Source organism: Saccopteryx leptura, chromosome 7 (assembly GCF_036850995.1).
Source record: "Saccopteryx leptura isolate mSacLep1 chromosome 7, mSacLep1_pri_phased_curated, whole genome shotgun sequence".
Classification (NCBI taxonomy): domain Eukaryota; kingdom Metazoa; phylum Chordata; class Mammalia; order Chiroptera; family Emballonuridae; genus Saccopteryx; species Saccopteryx leptura.
The window spans coordinates 18,932,102-18,952,988 of NC_089509.1; the positions used below are offsets into that span (position 1 = coordinate 18,932,102).

A 20,887-nucleotide genomic window follows, 5' to 3' on the forward strand; every position below is an offset into this window, starting at 1 on the left:
ATATCTTTGGGTTTTACAAAGAGTAACAAAAATTTTAATCTATAAATTATTTTGGGGAAAAATGACAGCTTTATAATATTTATCTTCAAAAACCTTATTATCTTCCCAATAAAATTTTAGTTTAGATATCTAAAAGAAATTTGGTAGTTTTCTTCAAATTAAAACTACAATTGAAATAAACAACATTAACATGAAATTATGACATTTGTTAGAATACTTACTATGTGACCTAGATATAATTAAAAAGAACCCAATAATATTTCAACTTTTTAAAATTTTTATTTATTTATTTATTCATTTTAGAGAGGAGGGGGAGAGGGAGGGAGGGAGGGAGGGGGAGGGAGAGAGAGAGAGAGAGAGAGAGAGAGAGAGAGAGAGAGAAAGGGGGAGGAGCAGAAAGCATCAATTCCCATATGTGCCTTGACCAGGCAAGCCAGGGTTTTGAACCAGCAACCTCAGTGTTTCCAGGTTGACGCTTTATCCACTGCGCCACCACAGGTCAGGCTCAACTTTTTTGACATTAAAATTTTTTATTAAAACTGGAGTGTGGAAGGAGTGTCTATAAAACCAACAAACTGAAATCAGCTCTGCTGAAACAGCATTTGAAAGGGACAAACTCAATACTGCAGAGTTCTAGTTAGTTCCCCAGACAGTTTAACATGAATCCAGCAGGAGGTGCTCAAGGACTGTCTACATTTCACCACACGATTTTCTTCATTTCTTTAAACACTACACTAAGATTAGATTTTTTGTTGTTGTGTTTTTTTTAAATTATTTTTATTTATTTATTCATTTTAGAGGGGAGAGAGAGAGAGAGAGAGAGAGAGAGAGAGAGAGAAGGGGGGGAGGAGCAGGAAGCTTCAACTCCCATATGTGCCTTGACCGGGCAAGCCTAGGGTTTTGAACCGGCGACCTCAGTGTTCCAGGTCGACGCTTTTATCCACTGCGCCACCACAGGTCAGGCACACTAAGATTATATTTTAACCTCATTGGAGTTTTAGAAAATGAGATAGGAAAGTAGCTTCCATATAAGAGGCAGGAAGAAAATGAATTCTCCCTCATCTTGAGGTCCTTTCTAACTAATCTGACAATCTGACATAGCTATCACTTTTAGAGATTCCTCAGTCCAACTTAATATAATAATTGAATAGTGAGTTAATCAAGCTGTTGGGGCTTGAGAACATAAATATTCTGACTGAATATTTATGTTCTCAAGATTAAAAAAAATATTGTCCCCTTTGGTTTTTATTTATTCTGAAATCATGTTATTCTAGGAAAATCAGTCCCATCTGTAATTTTTCTTTAGTACTAGGATGCATTTCAGATTTAGAAAAAGAAACCCAGCATGTAGAGTAGTCCTACCTTTTCCTTTACCAAACGACCCAACAGTTTTTCATTTGGCGTACTGGAAAACAACAACATGAAACCACGTATATGAATAGCTCTTCAAGAGTTAATAAGGTACCTCTTCTATTTCAAGTTCTCAAAGATAAAAAAATCAGCCAAACTAGAGTTGTCTATCCTGCTCCTTTTTAAAAAATCAAGTAGTACTACCTGATCAGGTGGTGGCACAGTGGATAGAGTGTCAACCTGGGACACTGAGGACTCAGGCTCGAAACTCCAAGTTCACTGGCTTGAGTGTGGGCTCATCAGGCTTGAGCGCAGTGTTGCGGCTTGAGCGTGGGATCAGAGACATGACCCAAGGTTGTTGGCTTGAGCCCAAAGGTCACTGGCTTGAAGCCCAAGGTCACTGGCTCAGCTGGCGTCCTCCTCACCCAGTCAAGGTGCATATGAGAAAGTAATCAATGAACAACTCAAGTGTCACAACAAGTTGATGCTTCTCATCTCTCTCCTTTTTTTTTTTTTTTTTTTTTTTTTGTATTTTTCTATTTTTCTGAAGCTGGAAATGGGGAGAGACAGTCAGACAGACTCCCGCATGCACCCGACCGGGATCCACCTGGCACGCCCACCAGGGGCGATGCACTCTAGCGCCTGGGGCAGAGGCCAAGGAGCTATCCCAGCGCCCGGCCATCTTTGCTCCAATGGAGCCTCGGCTGCGGGAGGGGAAGAGAGAGACAGAGAGGAAGGAGGGGGCGTGGAGAAGCAAATGGGCGCTTCTCCTATGTGCCCTGGCGGGGAATCGATCCCGGGTCCCCCGCACGCCAGGCCGACGCTCTACTGCTGAGCTAACCGGCCAGGGCCTATCGGGCCTATCTCTCTCCCTTTCTATCTGTCTTTGTTTCTTGCTTAAAAAAAAAAAAGGCAAGTAGTACTGGAAAGTACTTGTAAGTGTACTTGATACAGCGACTTAGCACTTAGTAGGTTCTGCTCAATAATATTTAAATAAAACCATAAACAGAATTTAGCAATTCACTGATTCAGAGTAACTTCCGACAATCACATATAAGTTCCCTATACCAACATGGGCTATTCTCCCTATTAAATGGTTCCACTTTAAAATGGTCTCTATTTTGTTTTCTGTGTGTATTTTTTTTTAATTTATTGATTTTGGGGGGAGAGACAGAGAAACCAGTTTGTTGTTCCACTTATTTATGCATTCCCTGGATGATTCTTATATGTGCCCTGACTGGGAACTGAAGCCACAACATTGACAAATTGGGATGACACTCTAACCAACTGAGCTACCTGTCCACGGCTCTTTTTTATTACTCTTTATCAAAGGTTTATAAAACAAAAAATCAGTATCTCTGAGTCTTTAAAATATAATAGTGTTTATATAAATCAGTTCAATTTCTATAGTCAAGAGATCACTACTTTAGCATCTACCCTATTTAAGAACAATTTCCAAAATACCTATGAAAATATTGGCCCTGGCCAGTTGGCTCAGTAGTAGAGCATCGGCCTGGTGTGTGGATGTCCCAGGTTCAATTCCCGGTCAGGGCTCACAGGAGAAGCGCCCATCTGCTTCTCCACCTCTCCCTTTCCTTCTTCTCTTTCTTTCTCTCTCTCTCTTCCCCTTCCACAGCCATGACTCAAATGGGTTCGAGCAAGCTGGCCCTGGGCGCTGAGGATGGCTCCATGGCCTCACCTTAGGTGCTAAAGTAGTTCAGTTGCTGAGCAATAAAGCAGTGTCCCAGACAGTTAGAGCATCACCCGGTAGGGGGCTTGCCAGGTGGATCCCGGAAAGGGTGCATACAGGAGTCTGTCTCTTTGCTTCCCTGCCTTTCAATAATAATAATAATAATAATAATAATAATAATAATAATAATAATAAAAGATATTAAAATAAGAAAAAAAGAAAGAAAATACTATCTAACTTAGAGCAATTATAGAATGTATGGTTTGCCTTAAGATGTCATCTAACAATGTAGGAGAAGCTTAAAACCATACATATAGATATATTTGTTAAACAAAAATAAAGTTTTGAGTGAAATGTGTTTTTAAAAAAAAACACCCTAAAAAATGACAATAATCATCCTTTTCGCTCTTTTTTTTTTGTATTTTTCCGAAGCTGGAAACGGGGCGAGACAGACTCCCGCATGCGCCTGACCGGGATCCACCCAGCACGCCCACCAGGGGGAGATGCTTTGCCCACCAGGGGGCGATGCTCTGCCCCTCTGGGGCGTCGCTCCGTTGCGACCAGAGCCACTCCAGCGCCTGGGGCAGAGGCCAAGGAGCCATCCCCAGCGCCTGGGCCATCTTTGCTCCAATGGAGCCTTGGCTGCGGGAGGGGAAGAGAGAGACAGAGAGGAAGGAGAGGGGGAAGGGTGAAGCAGATGGGCACTTCTCCTGTGTGCCCTGGCCGGGAATCAAACCTGGGACCCCTTGCACGCCAGGCCGACGCTCCACCACTGAGCCAACCAGCCCTTTTCTCTCTTATATCCATAAGAACTTATGGGAACCCGTAAGTATTTTAACTTAAGAACCCTTATTAAAATGTAAGTATAGCAATTTCATCTTTTTAAACTACATAATTTCTTTCAAAATTTTAAGTTATATGATCTGAATTTAGATAATATAGTGTGTCCGTAAAGTCATGGTGCACTTTTGACCAGTCACAGGAAAGCAACCATGACTTTACGGACACACTGTATATAATACTATATATCAAATAAAGAAAAGTGATTTTTATTTTATGTCCTAATCCTGTATGGGGATGGATTTAGAGTGCTATCTTCTCTAATACAAATGATTGAGAAAGAGAGGTAACATATTAGATGACAAAAGCACAGAGAAAAGTTTCTATTCTTTTTAAAGCATTTCTTTTTTTAAAAATTTGATTTTAGAGAGCATAGAATAGAGAGAGAAATATTGATCTGTTTGTTCTTCCACCCATTTATGCATTCAGAGGTTGAGTCTTGTTATGTGCCCTGACTGGGGATTGAACCTGCAACCTTAGCCTATGGGATAAGGCTCTTACCAACTGAACTAACCTGCCAGGGCTCTTTAAAGCATTTTAAAACTTGGGGTGTGTGTGTGTGTGTGGGGGGGACGACAAAATGGTGTTTACTGAAGTTCAGGCAAACCACATTAAATCATTATTTCAGATCATACATTAAACACAACAGCATCATACTATATACCCAAAAGTAATAAAATTGAAGTTTATCAGCTGGATGAAAAAAATGATAATATTTCATTCTCGCATCTTAAATCTAGTTACTAAAGTTTTAAAAATCATAAAGACAAACCTCAGATCTTCTTCGTCTCCCATTTCAATTCCAGCTTCTCTAAGCATAGCCAATGCTTCACAATACTCTAGTCTTAAAGTTGGCTCTAAAAATTTGAATGGCTCACATGGGAATTGTTTATTCACCGTCTGAATTTCAGTTTGAAACCTATTTAAATAATGATTTAGTTAATAAAAATGTGAGATAAATGTTTTCCCCACAAGAGGTCACTGTGGCAATACATTAAAAACCATTAAAATTTTTTTAAATACTGGTAAAATAGAAAACATAACTTTTACTCTTCCACACACTTGATACATATTTTTTTTTTCTTTTAACAAAGAAACATTTTGAACAGTTCACAGGAGTCACTGAACGTGAGATGTTCAGGCAGAAGCCCTGGGTCAGCTAAGTCCCTGTCCAGCTGAACCACCCAGCCCCACAGACCTCCTAAGCTGAACAGAGGTTCTGTTCCTAAGTGGCCAGTTGGCAGCGACCCAAGAGCCTACTCTACGTACCATTCATTCTATGCACTCCACTGATAACAATTTTGGAATACAGTAGTAACTCAAAAGGAAATGGTTTCAGAGCAAAAGCTCTTTGTGTAAAATCAGCCCGAGTGCAGAAATTTCCTCGGGGACCTTTAGACTCTTCTTGTAGTAGTAGCAACAGCTAAGAAAAAATACCTGGTAGGTGCTGAGTACCATCTTTGTCACATAAAATTATCTTTGAGTCAGTGTTTATACCAAGAAAGTGTTACCAAAAAATTATTTAAGTTAAAGAATGAAACGTAAACACTTAAAATATTTAATACCATTTCTCAGTCTTATGGTCACCATGGCACTGGCATTAAAAGATTAAAACTTTCTTTGTAACTCCTATCAGCTAACATTGTTAGAAACATAAAATACCTATATTACGAGGCATTAAAAAAAACAAACGTGACTTTTTAACCCTTTAACAACACTTGTTATCATCAAGGAAGACCAAATTAACGACACTTGTCTTACCTTCCGCCATGCCCATTGTAGTGTTAGTTTGTTTAGGAGAGTGCCAATTTCTTTCCCATTTTATAACTGCTGTAGTACAGTGTCTACCCTCTAAACTGTAGGCATAAGACAAATGTTTACTGCACTGAATTGCTGCTGTGGAGGATACTATTTTATTGATTACAAAGTATATTTTTGCTAAGGTATTTATGGATGAAATGATAGCTGGAATTTGTTTCAAAATAAAAGGGGGTAGTAGAAATGGGTAAAATAAACTAGCCATGGGTTGGCAATAATTGAAACTGTGTGATGGCTAGCCTCCCAACTTTTGTGTTTTGAAATTTTCCATAAATAGAACTGGAAAAGGTATGTTTACATTTCTATGAAAAGAGTAGAGATTAAAACACCATCACTTCCTGATTAGTCTTAAAGAGTTTCATGGAAGCTATAAAGCAGTGGTCCCCAAACCCCGGGCCGCGGACCAGTACCGGTCAGTGGGCCATTTGGGACCGGTCCACAGAGAAAGAATAAATAACTTACATTATTTCTGTTTTATTTATATTTAAGTCTGAATGATGTTTTATTTTTAAAAAATGACCAGATTCCCTCTGTTACATCCGTCTAAGACTTATTCTTGACCAGGGGTTCCCAAACTACGGCCCGCGGGCCACATACGGCCTCCTGAGGCCATTTATCCGGCCCCCGCCGCACTTCCGGAAGGGGCACCTCTTTCATTGGTGGTCAGTGAGAGGAGCACATTGACCATCTCATTAGCCAAAAGCAGGCCCATAGTTCCCATTGAAATACTGGTCAGTTTGTTGGTTTAAATTTACTTGTTCTTTATTTTAAATTGTATTTGTTCCCGTTTTGTTTTTTTACTTTAAAATAAGATATGTGCAGTGTGCATAGGGATTTGTTCTTAGTTTCTTTTTTATAGTCCGGCCCTCCAACGGTCTGAGGGACAGTGAACTGGCCCCCTGTGTAAAAAGTTTGGGGACCCTGCTCTTGACGCTTGCCTCGGTCACGTGATATATTTAGCCGTCTCACTGTAAAGGCTGGTCCATGAAAATATTTTCTGACATTAAACTGGTACGTGGCCCAAAAAAGGTTGGGGACCACTGCTATAAAGCTTAGCCATGATTTAATCAAATCTTGATATAAGAAGAGTTAAGACCCTAATAACTGATTTTTAAACTGCTTTTCTTTTGTTTTTGATATTAACTCCCCATCATGTTTATCAATGGTAATACACAAATATGCTTAATACCCTAAAATACATTTGTATACTGTCCTTCCATGAGAGAGAAATATTAATGAAAAACATGAAAAGGACATGATATAAGCCAGGCAACCCAATTTACAATTGACACAGACACTTAAAATTCCAAAATGACTTATAAACTACAGAAAGAAGACTTTTAAATCCAAGTTGCTCCTTTAAGTCTACTAAAAATGTCCAGGGTTTGATTCATGATTGATCTGTTGTTACAAAAACCAAAGTGGAAATTTCATATTTCAATATCAAATAGAAAATATCAATAACTAAAATAAATAGGTTTCATAAAATTTCTTTAATTATAAATGTTAAAAGAAAATTAGTAAAACTGGTACTTCATTGTAGTTTCAAAGGATATTTTCTTTTATAAGGAAATATAAGTTGTTCCACAAATTATATCTGAATAAAATATCCTGTATTGAAATGTCTCAGAGAACAAAGAATTTTTTTTTTTTTAATTTTTATTTTTCTGAAGCTGGAAACCGGGAGGCAGTCAGACAGACTCCCACATGTGCCCGACCGGGATCCACCTGGCATGCCCACCAGGGGGCCCTGCTCTGCCCATCCGGGGCGTCGCTCTGTTGCGACCAGAGTCAGTCTAGCGCTTGAGGCAGAGGCCACAGAGCCATCCCCAGTGCCCGGGCCAACTTTGCTCCAATGGAGCCTTGGCTGCGGGAGGGGAAGAGAGAGACAGAGAGGAAGGAGAGGGGGAGGGGTGGAGAAGCAGATGGGCGCTTCTCCTGTGTGCCCTGGCCGGGAATCGAACCCGGGACTTCCGCACGCCAGGCCGATGCTCTACCACTGAGCCAACCGGCCAGGGCCAAATAATTTTTTTAAAGGCTGTGTACGAGCCTGACCTGTGGTGGCGCAGTGGATCAAGTGTCGACCTGGAAATGCTGAGGTCGCCGGTTCGAAACCCTGGGCTTGCCTGGTCAAGGCACATGTGGGAGTTGATGCTTCCTGCTCCTCCCCCCCTTCTCTCTCTATCTCTCTCCTCTCTCTCTCTCCCTCTCTCTCTCCTTTCTAAAATGAATAAATAAAATAAAAATAAAATTTTAAAGGCTGTGTACGATTAACTAGTGATCAAAGGCACAATGCAATGCAGAGAATGCCTGGAAAATACTGCTGCATACTCTACAGCAGCGGTTCTTAACCTGTGGGTCGCAGCCCGCCGGGGGCGCGACCCACAGGTTGAGAACCACTGTTCTATAGCAATCAATGATTAATTTGTGTTCTTGAAATTACTCATTAGACTTGTAATAGAGTAAATAAGATTCATAATTTTTGAACTCTTTTTAGGTATCAATGAGGCATATCCAAAAATATCAACAATTAATAGTTAAATCAGTAAAATAAATTCAAATACAATCCTTTGTTATCAAAGCACTAGGTAAGTCTATTATAGCCTACTTAATACTTAAGTACGGAAAAAAGGACTCTCTTGATCCTACTTAACTTGATTAGCATTTCCTTTTCTTATTTTCTCTGTTAAACATCATCTCAAGTAAACAACTTTCAATGACCTTTAAGGGAGAAACTATTCACTAGTTTAGAGGGTGCACCTAAAGTAAACATTTTATATAATTCAATTATCTGAACATCAAGAATATGTCTAATAATTTTCTGTAAATATTGTTGATTTACCAGGCCCATTTAAGTGAAAACTCCCTTTAGCATAATACTTACTGGGTACTCAATGTAAGTACACATTGTTTTAAGAAGTAACCATTCCTGAAACAAGCTTAATTTACATAGACAATTCAGTCAAGATTAGAAACTAGCAGACTAAAGGAACTTTTTAGCTCTGAGGTAAGTGTTATTATCCTCACTTATAGTAGCTGACAACACTGAGGCACAGAATTAAGTAACTTGCACAAGGCCCACACAGGTAGGTGGCAGAGCTGGAATTAGAACTTCGGCTACCTGGATCTAGCTGAATCCAAGTTCTCCATCATTACCCCATGCTCCACTGCCCAAATAATATATTGCTATAAAAGTAACATAGGCTCTGTTTCTTGATATTTCGGATGTCAGTATGAAGGAAATATAAGTAGGCTGTTCACAATCTGGTAAATGTCCCCAAACTAACCAAATGAGGTTAACTATTTGAAGCTACAATTGACTTAGATCCAGAATAGTATTTTGAGTGTGGATTTTTTTCACTACTTAACCGATTATCTAACTAGCAAGTCTATAAATACACATCTGTTCAAAAAAAGCTTAAATGTTTCAATTCAAGAATTGCTTTATTCTGAAAAGCACAAACTGATTTGAACTTAAGTCCATTTAGGGATATAAAATATAAATATTTTTTACCTTTCTTGAAGTCCTTTGAATATTTGTACTAAGGTATCAGCAATTTCTTCCATAACTTCATGGTAATGGTAATTAAAAGCCATTTCAATGTCCAAGCCAACAAATTCAGTTAGATGTCTGTGGGTATTAGAGTCTTCAGCTCGGAATACTGTAACATTAATAAAAGAAATACACAGTGAACAATGTTTTAAACTTCAGAGACACTGGCATTTAAATACAAAATTTTATTTACCAGTACTCAAATGGTACTGTTTTCATTATCATTACAAAGTTAAAGATAGGCCATTTGTTTTATTAGCATTGTCTTGGATGGCAAGTTCATTATAAACTCCTATAATCCTGTACTAAAAGCTGTAACAAATGTAAATTAATAAATGAGACTCACAAGAAGCCCAGGAGAATGCAAGATCCTGAGGTGCCTTCTCAATAATTAAAAATATTCAATAAGGTGAGTTCTCAATTTTATTAAACTTGATTCAAGCTAATGAAATCTGTACAAAGTCAGTAATATTACACGTATTTCAGCCACTACCTCAGTCCACTCTTATCCTCACTGCACTTTCCTCCCTTCTAGTCCTGACTCCAGCTGTTCCCTCTCACATTAACATTCCTCTAACACATCCCTGCTCAGTAACTTAACCAGTTCCCAAATGACTACTGTAATAAGACAAATGACAAAGTCTAAAACCGTCATGCTCTCATAATTTAAACCTACCATACATTTCCCATTTCTTCTTAATACTAAGTAGTCTTATTTTTATTTTCTCCCATGCTCTTTACTCATTTTGCTTCTTCTGACCAGACTGCCATCTCCATTGTCTTTATCTCCTACTCTGTCCGTAAAGCCCATTTCAGTTTCAATTTTCTCTTATGGAGACTCTAGCAAACTCCATCTTCTTCCTCTTTTTTACACTACCTATACCACGCAATTAATAACATCAATCTGCTGACTGTATAGCACAATCAGATTATTTGCTGTGAAAAGTCAGCTGATGATTCCCTGTGGCTGCTATACGTGTATGCCTGTCTTACTGTGTTTTGGGAGCAGGGACAGTATTTACTCCCTTATTACTCAAAGTATGGTCTGCAAGTCAGCAGCATCAGCAGTACATGGGAGCTTGAGAACTGCAGAATCTGAGTCTCACCCCAGACCTACTGCACTTTAACAAGGTCCCCGGTGATTTGTGTGCACGTTAACATTTGAGAAGTGCTGGCTGAATTTCTTCTATGTCCAAGGTACCTACTGCAAGGCTATTATGCTCAAGTGTTCAACAAATAACTGTTTAATAAATTCAGAAAATTCAGACATTTAATGATCTTGCCAATTTCTCTATTAACAGGTATTTAATTTATCTTAAGCCATCAAAAAACTTCCACATAGAAAATAGCTGGTAAGTTTTAAAGAATGAAGCAGAGCTGGGTTTTTGTTTATAACTAGTATAAAAGAATGTGCCTCATGACTATGTGTCTGTGCTTGACTTGCAGCAAATATATATTAGAAACCATGTTAATATAATCTACTAAATCCAGACATTTGTTAGTGATTTCTAATGGGCTTTAGCATCCTATCAATATTAAAGATAGCACAAATAGTAATAGTAAAAAAAGAGAACAGCTTTGGAATAAAACTTGTAGCAAAGTATATAAAAGTACATTTATAAACTTACAATAGTAGTAAGGAGCTATCAAGGACAACAAAATACATTACTTGAACGATTGCAACTACTTGTTCTTTAGCATTGATGGAGAGTTGAAAATCCAAATGGGAGCTAATTCTATTCAAATTACATTTAAATATAATACATAATATACTTAAATATATTTCAGAGGGTATATATTTTCAAAGCATGCATTTTAAAAATGATAGTCCCAAGACACGTTTCCTTCAGCATTCTTCTGTAGGAATATATAACACTTATGATTCTATTCACGTGAATAATGCTTAACTGTTTAAAGAACTATTAAACATACAATATTTTTGGACATGTCACCAAGCAACCTTGCATTTTTACCTCAAAGTCTAGTGTTTATGTAGTCAGTATACAAAAGGACTTAACCTTTAAATATGCCTATGTAAAATGTGTTTCTAAAACCCTAACCCTATGGTAGAATTAATGAATTTTGAGAAAACCTTAACTACCAAAACCTTACCTGGTCCAATACAGAAAACTTTCTCAAAATCAGCACAAATACACATTTGCTTGTACAGCTGTGGGGACTGAGCCAGATATGCATTATTTTTAAAATATGACACAGTAAATACATTGGCTCCTCCTTCACTGGCAGCTGAAATAGAAACATTTGTTATAATCAACGGTAAGTTTGTCGACGCAAATGTCTATAAAAACAGCTTATACTTTTGATTCAGGTATTTCACATAAAAAAAACTCAGAAAGTAAAAAATTACAGAAAGATCGCAATGTATATATGTTTCATACCTGATTCCTAACCAGTTTATATTAAGGAGCGGTTTGCTCTTTGGATATACCTTCATTTTACTTCTTTGGAAACATATGCTCCCTTCCTGCATCAATTTCAACTCTACTGAAACTACTTTAGAGTTGTAAAAATTTATTTACAAAAGAAAAAAGACATTAATTTTTCTAATTATCAAGAATTCAATGTTTAAGTTTTTATTTACAACTAAATGCTGTCAGTAACACATTTTTTGGTGCTCTTTGAGCAACTCTAACAAGGGTAAAATGATTAAGATAAGGTTCTCATATAAGAATAAGAATTCATGAGATCTTCCCTATCTGCAGTATTTAGTATTACTTTTACAATGCAGTTTATACAAAACAAAATTGCAATACCAATTTAAAAAGAAACCTACATAATGAAAGTAGTTTCTGCAACTTATATAACAGCCTTGCTTTGTATGTTATAATCACGGTCAGGTAATGATTCCTGAAACAAGGAATGTAGTATTATTGATGTTAGTGAGATGTTGACCGCTACTCTATAGCAGTCTTTGAAACAAATAATCTCATAGCAATAAACCTTAAGGGATACTTGGGATTCTCAAAGTAAAAAACAAAAACAAAAACCTAATATTAAGCAACCTGGGGGAAGGCAAATCATTTTTAAAAATTAAGACAAATGAAAAAAAAATTAAGAGAAATGTATTAAAGCATACCTGAAATAATTTTGGGAGTTTGAATCTCCACGAAACCCTTGTTAATTAAAGTTTCTCGGAAAAGATGGCAGATGCCAGACTGGAGACAAAAGACTGCCTGACTAGTTGATGTCTATAAGACAGTAAGAAAATCTAATTAAGTCAATTGACAAATAGAGGAAATAAATAAATGATACATCCTGAGTGGTGCAGGGCTTAGTAAAGAACTTAATGCCCTATTTAGAGTGCTAGCTGATGTTGCCATGAGGGCCTAGTATTGCCAGATTCCTCTCCTACTTTTTAAGGAAAGCCATTTAGATCTAATGTGAAAACCCCTATTTTCCAATGGTGGCAATGAATTTAAATAATAAAAAAAAGGATATGGGCCAAAGCAGAATACTCTTTGGGCTAAATTCTAGAGGCCTAACCAGCAACTTGTTTGAACAAACAGGATTGGCAAAAACAATATAATGTTTAATTGCTGTGGCCAAAATGATGAAAACTGTGAGGTTTCTAGGCAGTACCAAGAAGCCTTTTGATTATTGCTTGCTTTCTCTATAGACTACAGATTAATATGAAAAAGGTAACAGTAGACAACAGCAAATAATCAGGCAAAACATCGGTGTACAATAAGGGCAGACCTGTATAATTGCAGAAGCATTGGAAAGAACGTATAAAGTTACAAAGAATTTAAGCTTTAGGTGTGTATGTTACGTAAAGGAGGAAGATGTGGTCAAAACATTAAGAAAGAAAGATGACATTGGTTTTACTACAATGATGAAACCACTGAACTCTCACTTGCACCAGGGCCAGAAAGGGGAACAGGACTATGAGGTTACTACGTAAACCAAAGGGCCAACTACTTTATTATTAATTCTGTGCTCAGATCAAATTTAGAGGACAGATCATGGACATAGACAACAGTGTGGTGACTGCCAGAAGGGGGGGAGGTGGAGGAGGTTATGGATGAAGACTTAACTTAGGGAGGGGGTAAACACACAATACAGTGTACAGAGATGTGTTGTAGAATTGGGCACCTGAAACCTGTATAATTATGTTAACTAGTGTCACTCTAATAAATTCAATTAAAAAAATTTTAAAGTTTAGAGGACTGAGGCATTAATTAATTACTAATCTTCACCAGGTTGTTCTAAAAATGTGCACATAATTTCTTCCATAATTTTGTAGTGATATTAACGGTTATTATGTTTCCATTTGCTCACTAACTTGTCTAAAACAGGTATCACCTGGAAGCAAGCCCTTTCACTGGCTTCATGTTCCTAAGTCATTTTAAAACATGCAAGTCAACATCCTGTGAACTACACTGCTCACAAACATTAGGGGATCAGGAAACATGCAGATACTCCAGTACTTTCAGCCTTTTGTATAGTGCATTTTCACCAATGAAATAAGTTGGTTTTGCATCTCATTTGCATAATCAAACAACTTTCTTTGACTTGTCGTTTGTTTTTCTGATGTTCTTATTTAATAAAAAAAAATCAAATGCTTTTTTTTTTTAGTGCTTCATATTCATTTTGAAATATCCCCTGATTTTTGTGAGCAGTATATTACTTGACTGTCCTTGTTGCCTGCAATTCTTTATAGGGAAGGGTCAGTTGGAAGGTAGACTGTTTATTGTATATTATCATACTTACATAAAAGCAAATGGCAATTAGTTGAGACAGCTATGTTATCCCAGCCCCCCCCCCCCATTCCAGCATAACCATGTCACTTAAATAAATGAGGCGTACCCTAAGATCAATGACTCTGTTGTCTAATCTTGTATCCTGGTTAACAGTAGCTCTTCCTTCCTAAAACAACAAACAAACAAAAAACCCAGGTTTTACTTATTTTTTTCAGAACACAAAAGACGCTTTTGGAAGCCATCTTTACTTTTTTTCTTTTTTTCTTCTTCTTACAGAGACAGAGAGAGAGTCAAGAGAGAGGAATAGACAGGGACAGACAGATAGGAATGGAGAGATGAGAAGCATCAATCATTAGTTTTTCGTTGCGCATTGCGACACCTTAGTTGTTCATTGATTGCTTTCTCATATGTGCCTTGACCGCGGGCCTTTAGCAGACCGAGTAACCCCTTGCTCTAGCCAGAGACCTTGGGTCCAAGCTGGTGAGCTGTTGCTCAAACCAGATGAGTCTGCGCTCAAGCTGGCGACCTCGGGGTCTCGAACCTGAGTCCTTGGCATCCCAGTCCAACGCTCTATCCACTGCGCCACCACCTGGTCAGGCACCATCTTTACTTTTTAATGGCAGGTGTATTTATGTGTGTTAATATTATGGGCCAATCTGGATCCAAAAATCAGAAAGCAGGGCTAGAGAGAGGTTACTGTTAAAAGAGAGAGATGGAATGAAGATAAATGATAATGAACAAAGATTAAACCTTTTTTTTCCATCTCCTACCCCCAAAAGCCTTTAGAAGAATTAATAACTGCATCTTCATTGATTCCTGAATTTTACTGCTAAAGACTGAAGGAACAAATAAAAGCTGATAGAGGAGGACACCAGTGAGACACTTTTCAAGTCTGTAAGGTCTACTTATTTTTCATAATACATTTCATTCTCATTCTCTCCTGACTATACTGAGCAGTCTTCCAAAGGCTTCATAATGTGTTACAACAACACAATGGATACAGACACAAATAAGAGAATCTAACTGTTGCCTATTAAGCCAGGCATTACAAAGATCTGTACCTGTATTTATATTATTGTTACTTTTAATGAATTAAATATTAAAAATTTTGTTTTAACTTCTAATATTGCAAATATTGACAGATTTCCTATAAAAACAAAAGCCCGTGAGGTCAATTATTTATTTATTTTTATTTATTTATTTTTTACAGAGACAGAGAGTGAGTCAGAGAGAGGGACAGACAGGGACAGACAGGAACAGAGAGAGATGAGAAGCATCAATCATTAGTTGTTTTTGTTTTTGTATTTTTCTGAAGCTGGAAACGGGAGAGACAGTCAGACAGACTCCCGCATGTGCCCGACCGGGATCCACCCGGCACGCCCACCAGGGGCGACACTCTGCCCACCAGGGGGCGATGCTCTGCCCCTCTGGGGCGTCGCTCTGCCGCAACCAGAGCCACTCTAGCGCCTGGGGCAGAGGCCAAGGAGCCATCCCCAGCGCCCGGGCCATCTTTGCTCCAATGGAGCCTTGGCTACGGGAGGGGAAGAGAGAGACAGAGAGGAAGGGGGGGGGTGGAGAAGCAAATGGGCACTTCTCCTATGTGCCCTGGCCGGGAATCGAACCCAGGTCCCCCGCACGCCAGGCCAACGCTCTACCACTGAGCCAACCGGCCAGGGCAATCATTAGTTTTTTATTGCGTGTTGCAACATCTTAGTTGTTCATTGATTGCTTTCTTATATGTGCCTTGACCGTGGGTCTTCAGCAGACCAAGTAGCCCCTTGCTGGAGCCAGCGACCTTGGGTTCAAGCTGGTAGGCTTTTGCTCAAACCAGATGAGCCTGCGCTCAAGCTGGAGACCTCAGGCTTGACCTCAGGGTCTTGAACCTGGGTCCTCTGCATCCCAGTCCGACGCTCTATCCACTGCGCCACTGCCTGGTCAGGCTCAATTATTTTTTAAGGGTATTTTTAAAAAAAATTTTTCCAAAGTGATAAGGGGGGGCAGACAAATTCCCGCATGTGCCCAACTGGGATCCACCAGGCATGCCCACCAGGGGCCATTGCTCTACTGCAGTTGGAGCCATTCTAGCGCCTGAGAAGGAGGCCATGGAGCCATCTTCAGTGCCCAGGCCAACTTTGCTCCAATGGAGCCTTGGCTGCAGGAGGGAAAGAGAGAGACAGAGAGAAAGAAGAGGGGAAGGTGTGGAGTAGCGGATGGGCACTTCTCCTGTGTGCCCTGGCCGGGGTTCGAACCCGGGACATCCACACACTGGGCCTATGCTCTACCGCTGAGCCAACTGGCCAGGGCAGTCAATTATTTTTAAGAGTATAAATAGAACTATTGATCAAAAAGTTTGAGAATTGTTGGTGTAAGAATAAATTTAAATGAAAATGAAAAGCATATCAACAGGTACCCTTCATATAAAAATAGAGCATCAAGGTTTCAATGTTTCACAAACTAAACATACAGAGGAAGCACAGTGTTTCAAACATAATTTTTACCTCTTCTCCTTCTACCTCAGGCCGAATGGCATCATCCAGCTGTAGAGGCAAACGGGGTTCAGCCAAACTGATCACATAAATCTGAAAGTGAGAGGTTACCAAAAATATCACAAACACACAAAACCTGTTATCTTTTGCTTAAAAATAAAATCTACAATCGATTTAAACATGAAGCATATTTGCATACCTGAAACTACTAAGATCACACAGTATGGCACATGTTTTTTCACTTATCAAATGGGGTAATAATTTCTTGCCTACCTCCCTGGGCTGCTGAAACAGTCACATGAGATAACATGTACCAATCAAATACTTGTGAACTATAAGTGTGTACCGATGTGATAGAGCAGGAATAACTGCAGTTGAGGGGGTCTAGGTTTAAGGTGTCACTTTGTCACATAAAAGCTGTTGTTAGGTAAATCACTTAACCTCAGGACTTCAACATTCTACTCTGTAAAATGAGGTCTGAAGCTAAGAGTCAAATGGAATAATGAGAAAACACTTTGCTCATTTGAAATAAATTATTTTTTAGAGAGAGAGAGAGAGAGAGAGAGAGAGGGGAAAGGAGAGAGAAGAGAAGCATCAATTCATAGTCGTGGCACTTCAGTTGTTCATTGATTGCTTCTCATACATGCCTTGACCAGGGGGCTCAAGCTGAGCCAGTGACCCCTTGCTCAAGGCAGTGACCATTGGGCTCAAGCCACCGACCATGGGGTCATATCTACGATCCCATGCTCAAGCTGGATGAGCCTGTGCTCAAGCTTATAACCTCAAGGTTTCAAACTTCGGTCCCCAGTGTCCCAGGTCAACACTCTATCCACTGTACTACTATCTGGTCACACTGAAATTAGTTATTATTACTGGTAACAGCATTTAGCCATTTTTCTACTATCACTAAAGTCAGCCCAACTCTACCTGTTCCTCTACCTCCTTTTCTCATGCTGTTTCTAAATATCTCTTCATTGCCTTCTTTCATTGAACATGTTGTGTCTCCTTTCCTGCTACTCTCCTGGTTGGGAGCATCTTAAGGGGGCATTCCTTTAAGGTTAAAATCCCTCAATATTCACTCACAGAAACAGCACATTTTAGTGCTAAAAAGCAGTTAGGTCATAATGAATTATCTACCCTTAAAAAACGCGTTACCCTATTAATTATTCCCAACTATGCCTCGAAAGCCTGCTAAAGCACAGGTAACTGGCTTGAAGCCCAAGGTTGTTGGCTTGAGCTCAAAGTAAATGGCTTGGCTGGAGCCTCCCAGGTCAAGGCATGTATGAAAAGCAATGAACAACTAAAGTGCTGCAACTACAAGTTGATGCTCCTCATCTCTCTCCCTTCCTATCTCTCTCTCTCTCTCTCTCTCTAGCTTGCTAAAAAAAAAAATAATAATTTATTAAAGTACTGAAAAAGATGTTGCTTGGAAGATAGGGGGTTGTTTTTCTTGGTTAGCATACCCTTACATTTGCCTTTACTAAGTTATATATTTCTTGGCAGAGTTGTCTTCAAGTGAGGAACAAAGAGAAGAAAGTAAATTGGCAAGTTAGGTCAGTAAAAAATGCAAGCTATTCTAAGTCTTGAAAAGTTCCATGACAACCAATTCCAGTTAAATAAACTTACTCCCAAATAGTGTGTGTACATGGGTCTTTCTGCATCTGTCTGTCTGTCAGTCAGTCTGCCTGACTGCTCTATCTTAACTATGCTCACGGGCTGTGTGTGCCTGCGTGTGCATAGGTAAGACAGAGCAGTCAGGTAGATTGCTTGAGAGATTAATGAGGCATTTTGTAAACACAAACTAGGCCTGGACCCGAGAACTGCAGGTTCAAAATTGCAGCGTTATTTCAACAGTACTAAGTATGTTTGAATTCACTTCTAGTATTTTAAAAGGCAATGATAATGAACACTTTCAGTTTTTATGACGGAGAAGAAAATAGATGTGGGATAAATCGTGCATGAAAAGAGGTTACTACTAGAATGTAAGACTAATATGATATTTTCTCTTGATTTTTCTATAATGTAAACTATCAGAAAATGATTATAAGGTAATGATTAAAAATTAGCATAATTAATAAATGTTTAAAAGTATATCATAAGAAAATTCATAGCAAAATAGGTTCATCATAGTAAATAGGCTTTTTCAATGTGTTTTACATTTTTCCTTCCCTGCGCGACTATGGTAGATTGTTTGCAAAAATGGCTGCCATAATTCCTTCTGCTCTCTATACATGTCCTTTTCAATGATGGTTCCTTTCCTACCATCAAAAGGTGGAATCTATTTCTCCACCTCTTACATCTGAGTTTTGCCTTGTCACTTGCTTTGACCAATGAAATTCTTAGCAAACGTGACACAAGCAGAAGCTTGAAGTGTTTGCACACTAAGGCTTCCCTCTCTTGCTGCTGGTACCATGTCAACAAGTGTGGGCTAGCTTGCTAGATGAAGACAGGCCACAGGAAAAGATGTTCCAAAAATACCAGTGAATCCAGTTGATGCTTGATACTGATGAGCCCAATGCACAAAAAATTGAGCGAATAATTATTGTTTTAAGTCACTATGTATGGGACAGTTTGTTATAAAACAAAAGCTAACTGATTAAGTAATTTATAAATCTCAACATTTTATATCAACTTTAATTATTACGAAGACATAGATTTAACATGAATAAGTTATATGAACTACTCAAATCTATTTCTGTACACAAATTTATTTTTTGAAAAAAGTTACCTTTTGAACATGTAACTCTACATCTTGCTGTGTACAGCTTCCAATTTTCTGATTCACTCTTCTCACAACACCTTCTACATCTACGATGCTCTCTTTGTTGATGCTGTCAAAAGAAAACCTCCAACTTTAATCATCTCATCAGAGGGCTCAGAACTCATTTGTTGTTTCAACAGGAAAGCTGAATATATTAAGCTCTTATTTAATAGATGAATTCAGTCTATTTAACAGTAAGCTCTTATGCAACACCCTTGGTGAGATTCACTGAAGAGATGATTTTCTAGATGCCATAATTTAGTAATCATTCATAAAATACTCTGGAATAAAAGGCAATAGGAGACTAGCAATGAATCATGGAAAGTAGGAAAAAGTCTTTCAATTATTTATTAAAGAACACTTCCTTTCCTATAGTTGAAATTTACTAAGATCAGCATTTACTATAACAAGAAACACTGGCTTCAATAGATGCAATTACTGCTAACGGAACTAAACAACAGAAGAAGGTCAACTGAATAGATTTCAAGGTAATAAAAGGACATTGGGGTGCTGCAATTAAATCCTCACTGCCCACACTTTCTGGGTATATACTGTCATTGACTGGATTTATGGTAGACAGCCTATTGGATTCTGTGATCTCATTTAAGAATGGCTACAGAAAGCTTAATATACACTAAGAGTAAAATAAATGCATTTTCTGGGCAGTTTAATTCTTTGGCAAACTTGAACTTTGCACAAAAGACACTCAAATTCTGAAATGGAAAACACGTATTAGGAAAATCTGGCCTGAACTCCTTGTTTATCTGTTAATGTCATAAACCTTAGTGAAGTTTTATATTAACTTCTCATGGTTCATTTTCATACCCAGAATCTTACAAAACACATGACCAGAATCTAAACAAAGCAAAACAAATATGTAACTCTCTTTTTTTAAGTGAGAGGCAGGGAGGCAGAGAGACAGATTCCCGCATGTGCCTCAACTGGGATCCACCAAGGGCCGATGCTCTGCCCATCTGGGGCTACTGCTTTGTCACTCAGCAACCAAGCTATTTTGGCACCTGAGGCAAGGCCATGAAGCCATCATCAGTGCCCGAGGCCAACATGCTCAAACCAATACAGCCATAGCTGTGGGAGGAGAAGAGAGAAAGAAAGAGAGGGGAAGGGGTAGAGAAGTAGATGGTCGCTTTTCCTGTATGAACTGACCAGGAATTCCCATACTGGGACAAGGCTCTATGGCTGAGCCAACCTGCCAGGGCCTAGATGTAACTCTCATAGTAAAAATTCTATTCCTTCTGATGAGGTATCAAGTTCTTCCTTAGCAGTTATGATGCTACCTGACAAGATTCCAGAAATCCAACAATGTTTATTTTACGAAAGAGACTGCCACATACATTTCAATGAACATTTGCTCAGGGTTAGAAAAGGATCAAAATGAGGATAACAGATGAAAAGTGAAGAAAAAAATTTTCTTTCACTTCACGCTGCTACACTGCCTAAAATTCTGTATGTTACCATCTTAAAAAATCACTAAGTACCCACATTTCTTGCATTTTCATATCTCCTGAACTAGGGCTATAGCCTAATATCTAAAATGTTGTATACTGAAGAAACTATATTAACATCTATATACATTCATGTCTATATCTATCCCATTTGAAGACATGAATTTAGAAGAAAAATCATTAAAACAAAAAAGACAAATTTGTG

At 38.5% G+C, this 20,887-nt stretch overlaps 1 protein-coding gene across 1 annotated transcript in view; it reads right to left on the reverse strand.

Annotated features, from left to right (window-relative positions):
- Positions 1-20,887, reverse strand: part of DARS1 (aspartyl-tRNA synthetase 1) — a 62,847-nt gene that overhangs the window by 6,117 nt on the left and 35,843 nt on the right. Inside the window, exons 5-12 of the mRNA XM_066345805.1 lie at positions 19,187-19,289; positions 16,471-16,551; positions 14,079-14,138; positions 12,349-12,460; positions 11,364-11,498; positions 9,213-9,360; positions 4,653-4,799; positions 1,363-1,405 (exon numbers count right to left, since the gene is read on the reverse strand). Of these exons, the coding sequence (XP_066201902.1) occupies positions 1,363-1,405; positions 4,653-4,799; positions 9,213-9,360; positions 11,364-11,498; positions 12,349-12,460; positions 14,079-14,138; positions 16,471-16,551; positions 19,187-19,289 (829 nt within the window). The remainder of the gene's footprint in view (positions 1-1,362; positions 1,406-4,652; positions 4,800-9,212; positions 9,361-11,363; positions 11,499-12,348; positions 12,461-14,078; positions 14,139-16,470; positions 16,552-19,186; positions 19,290-20,887) is intronic.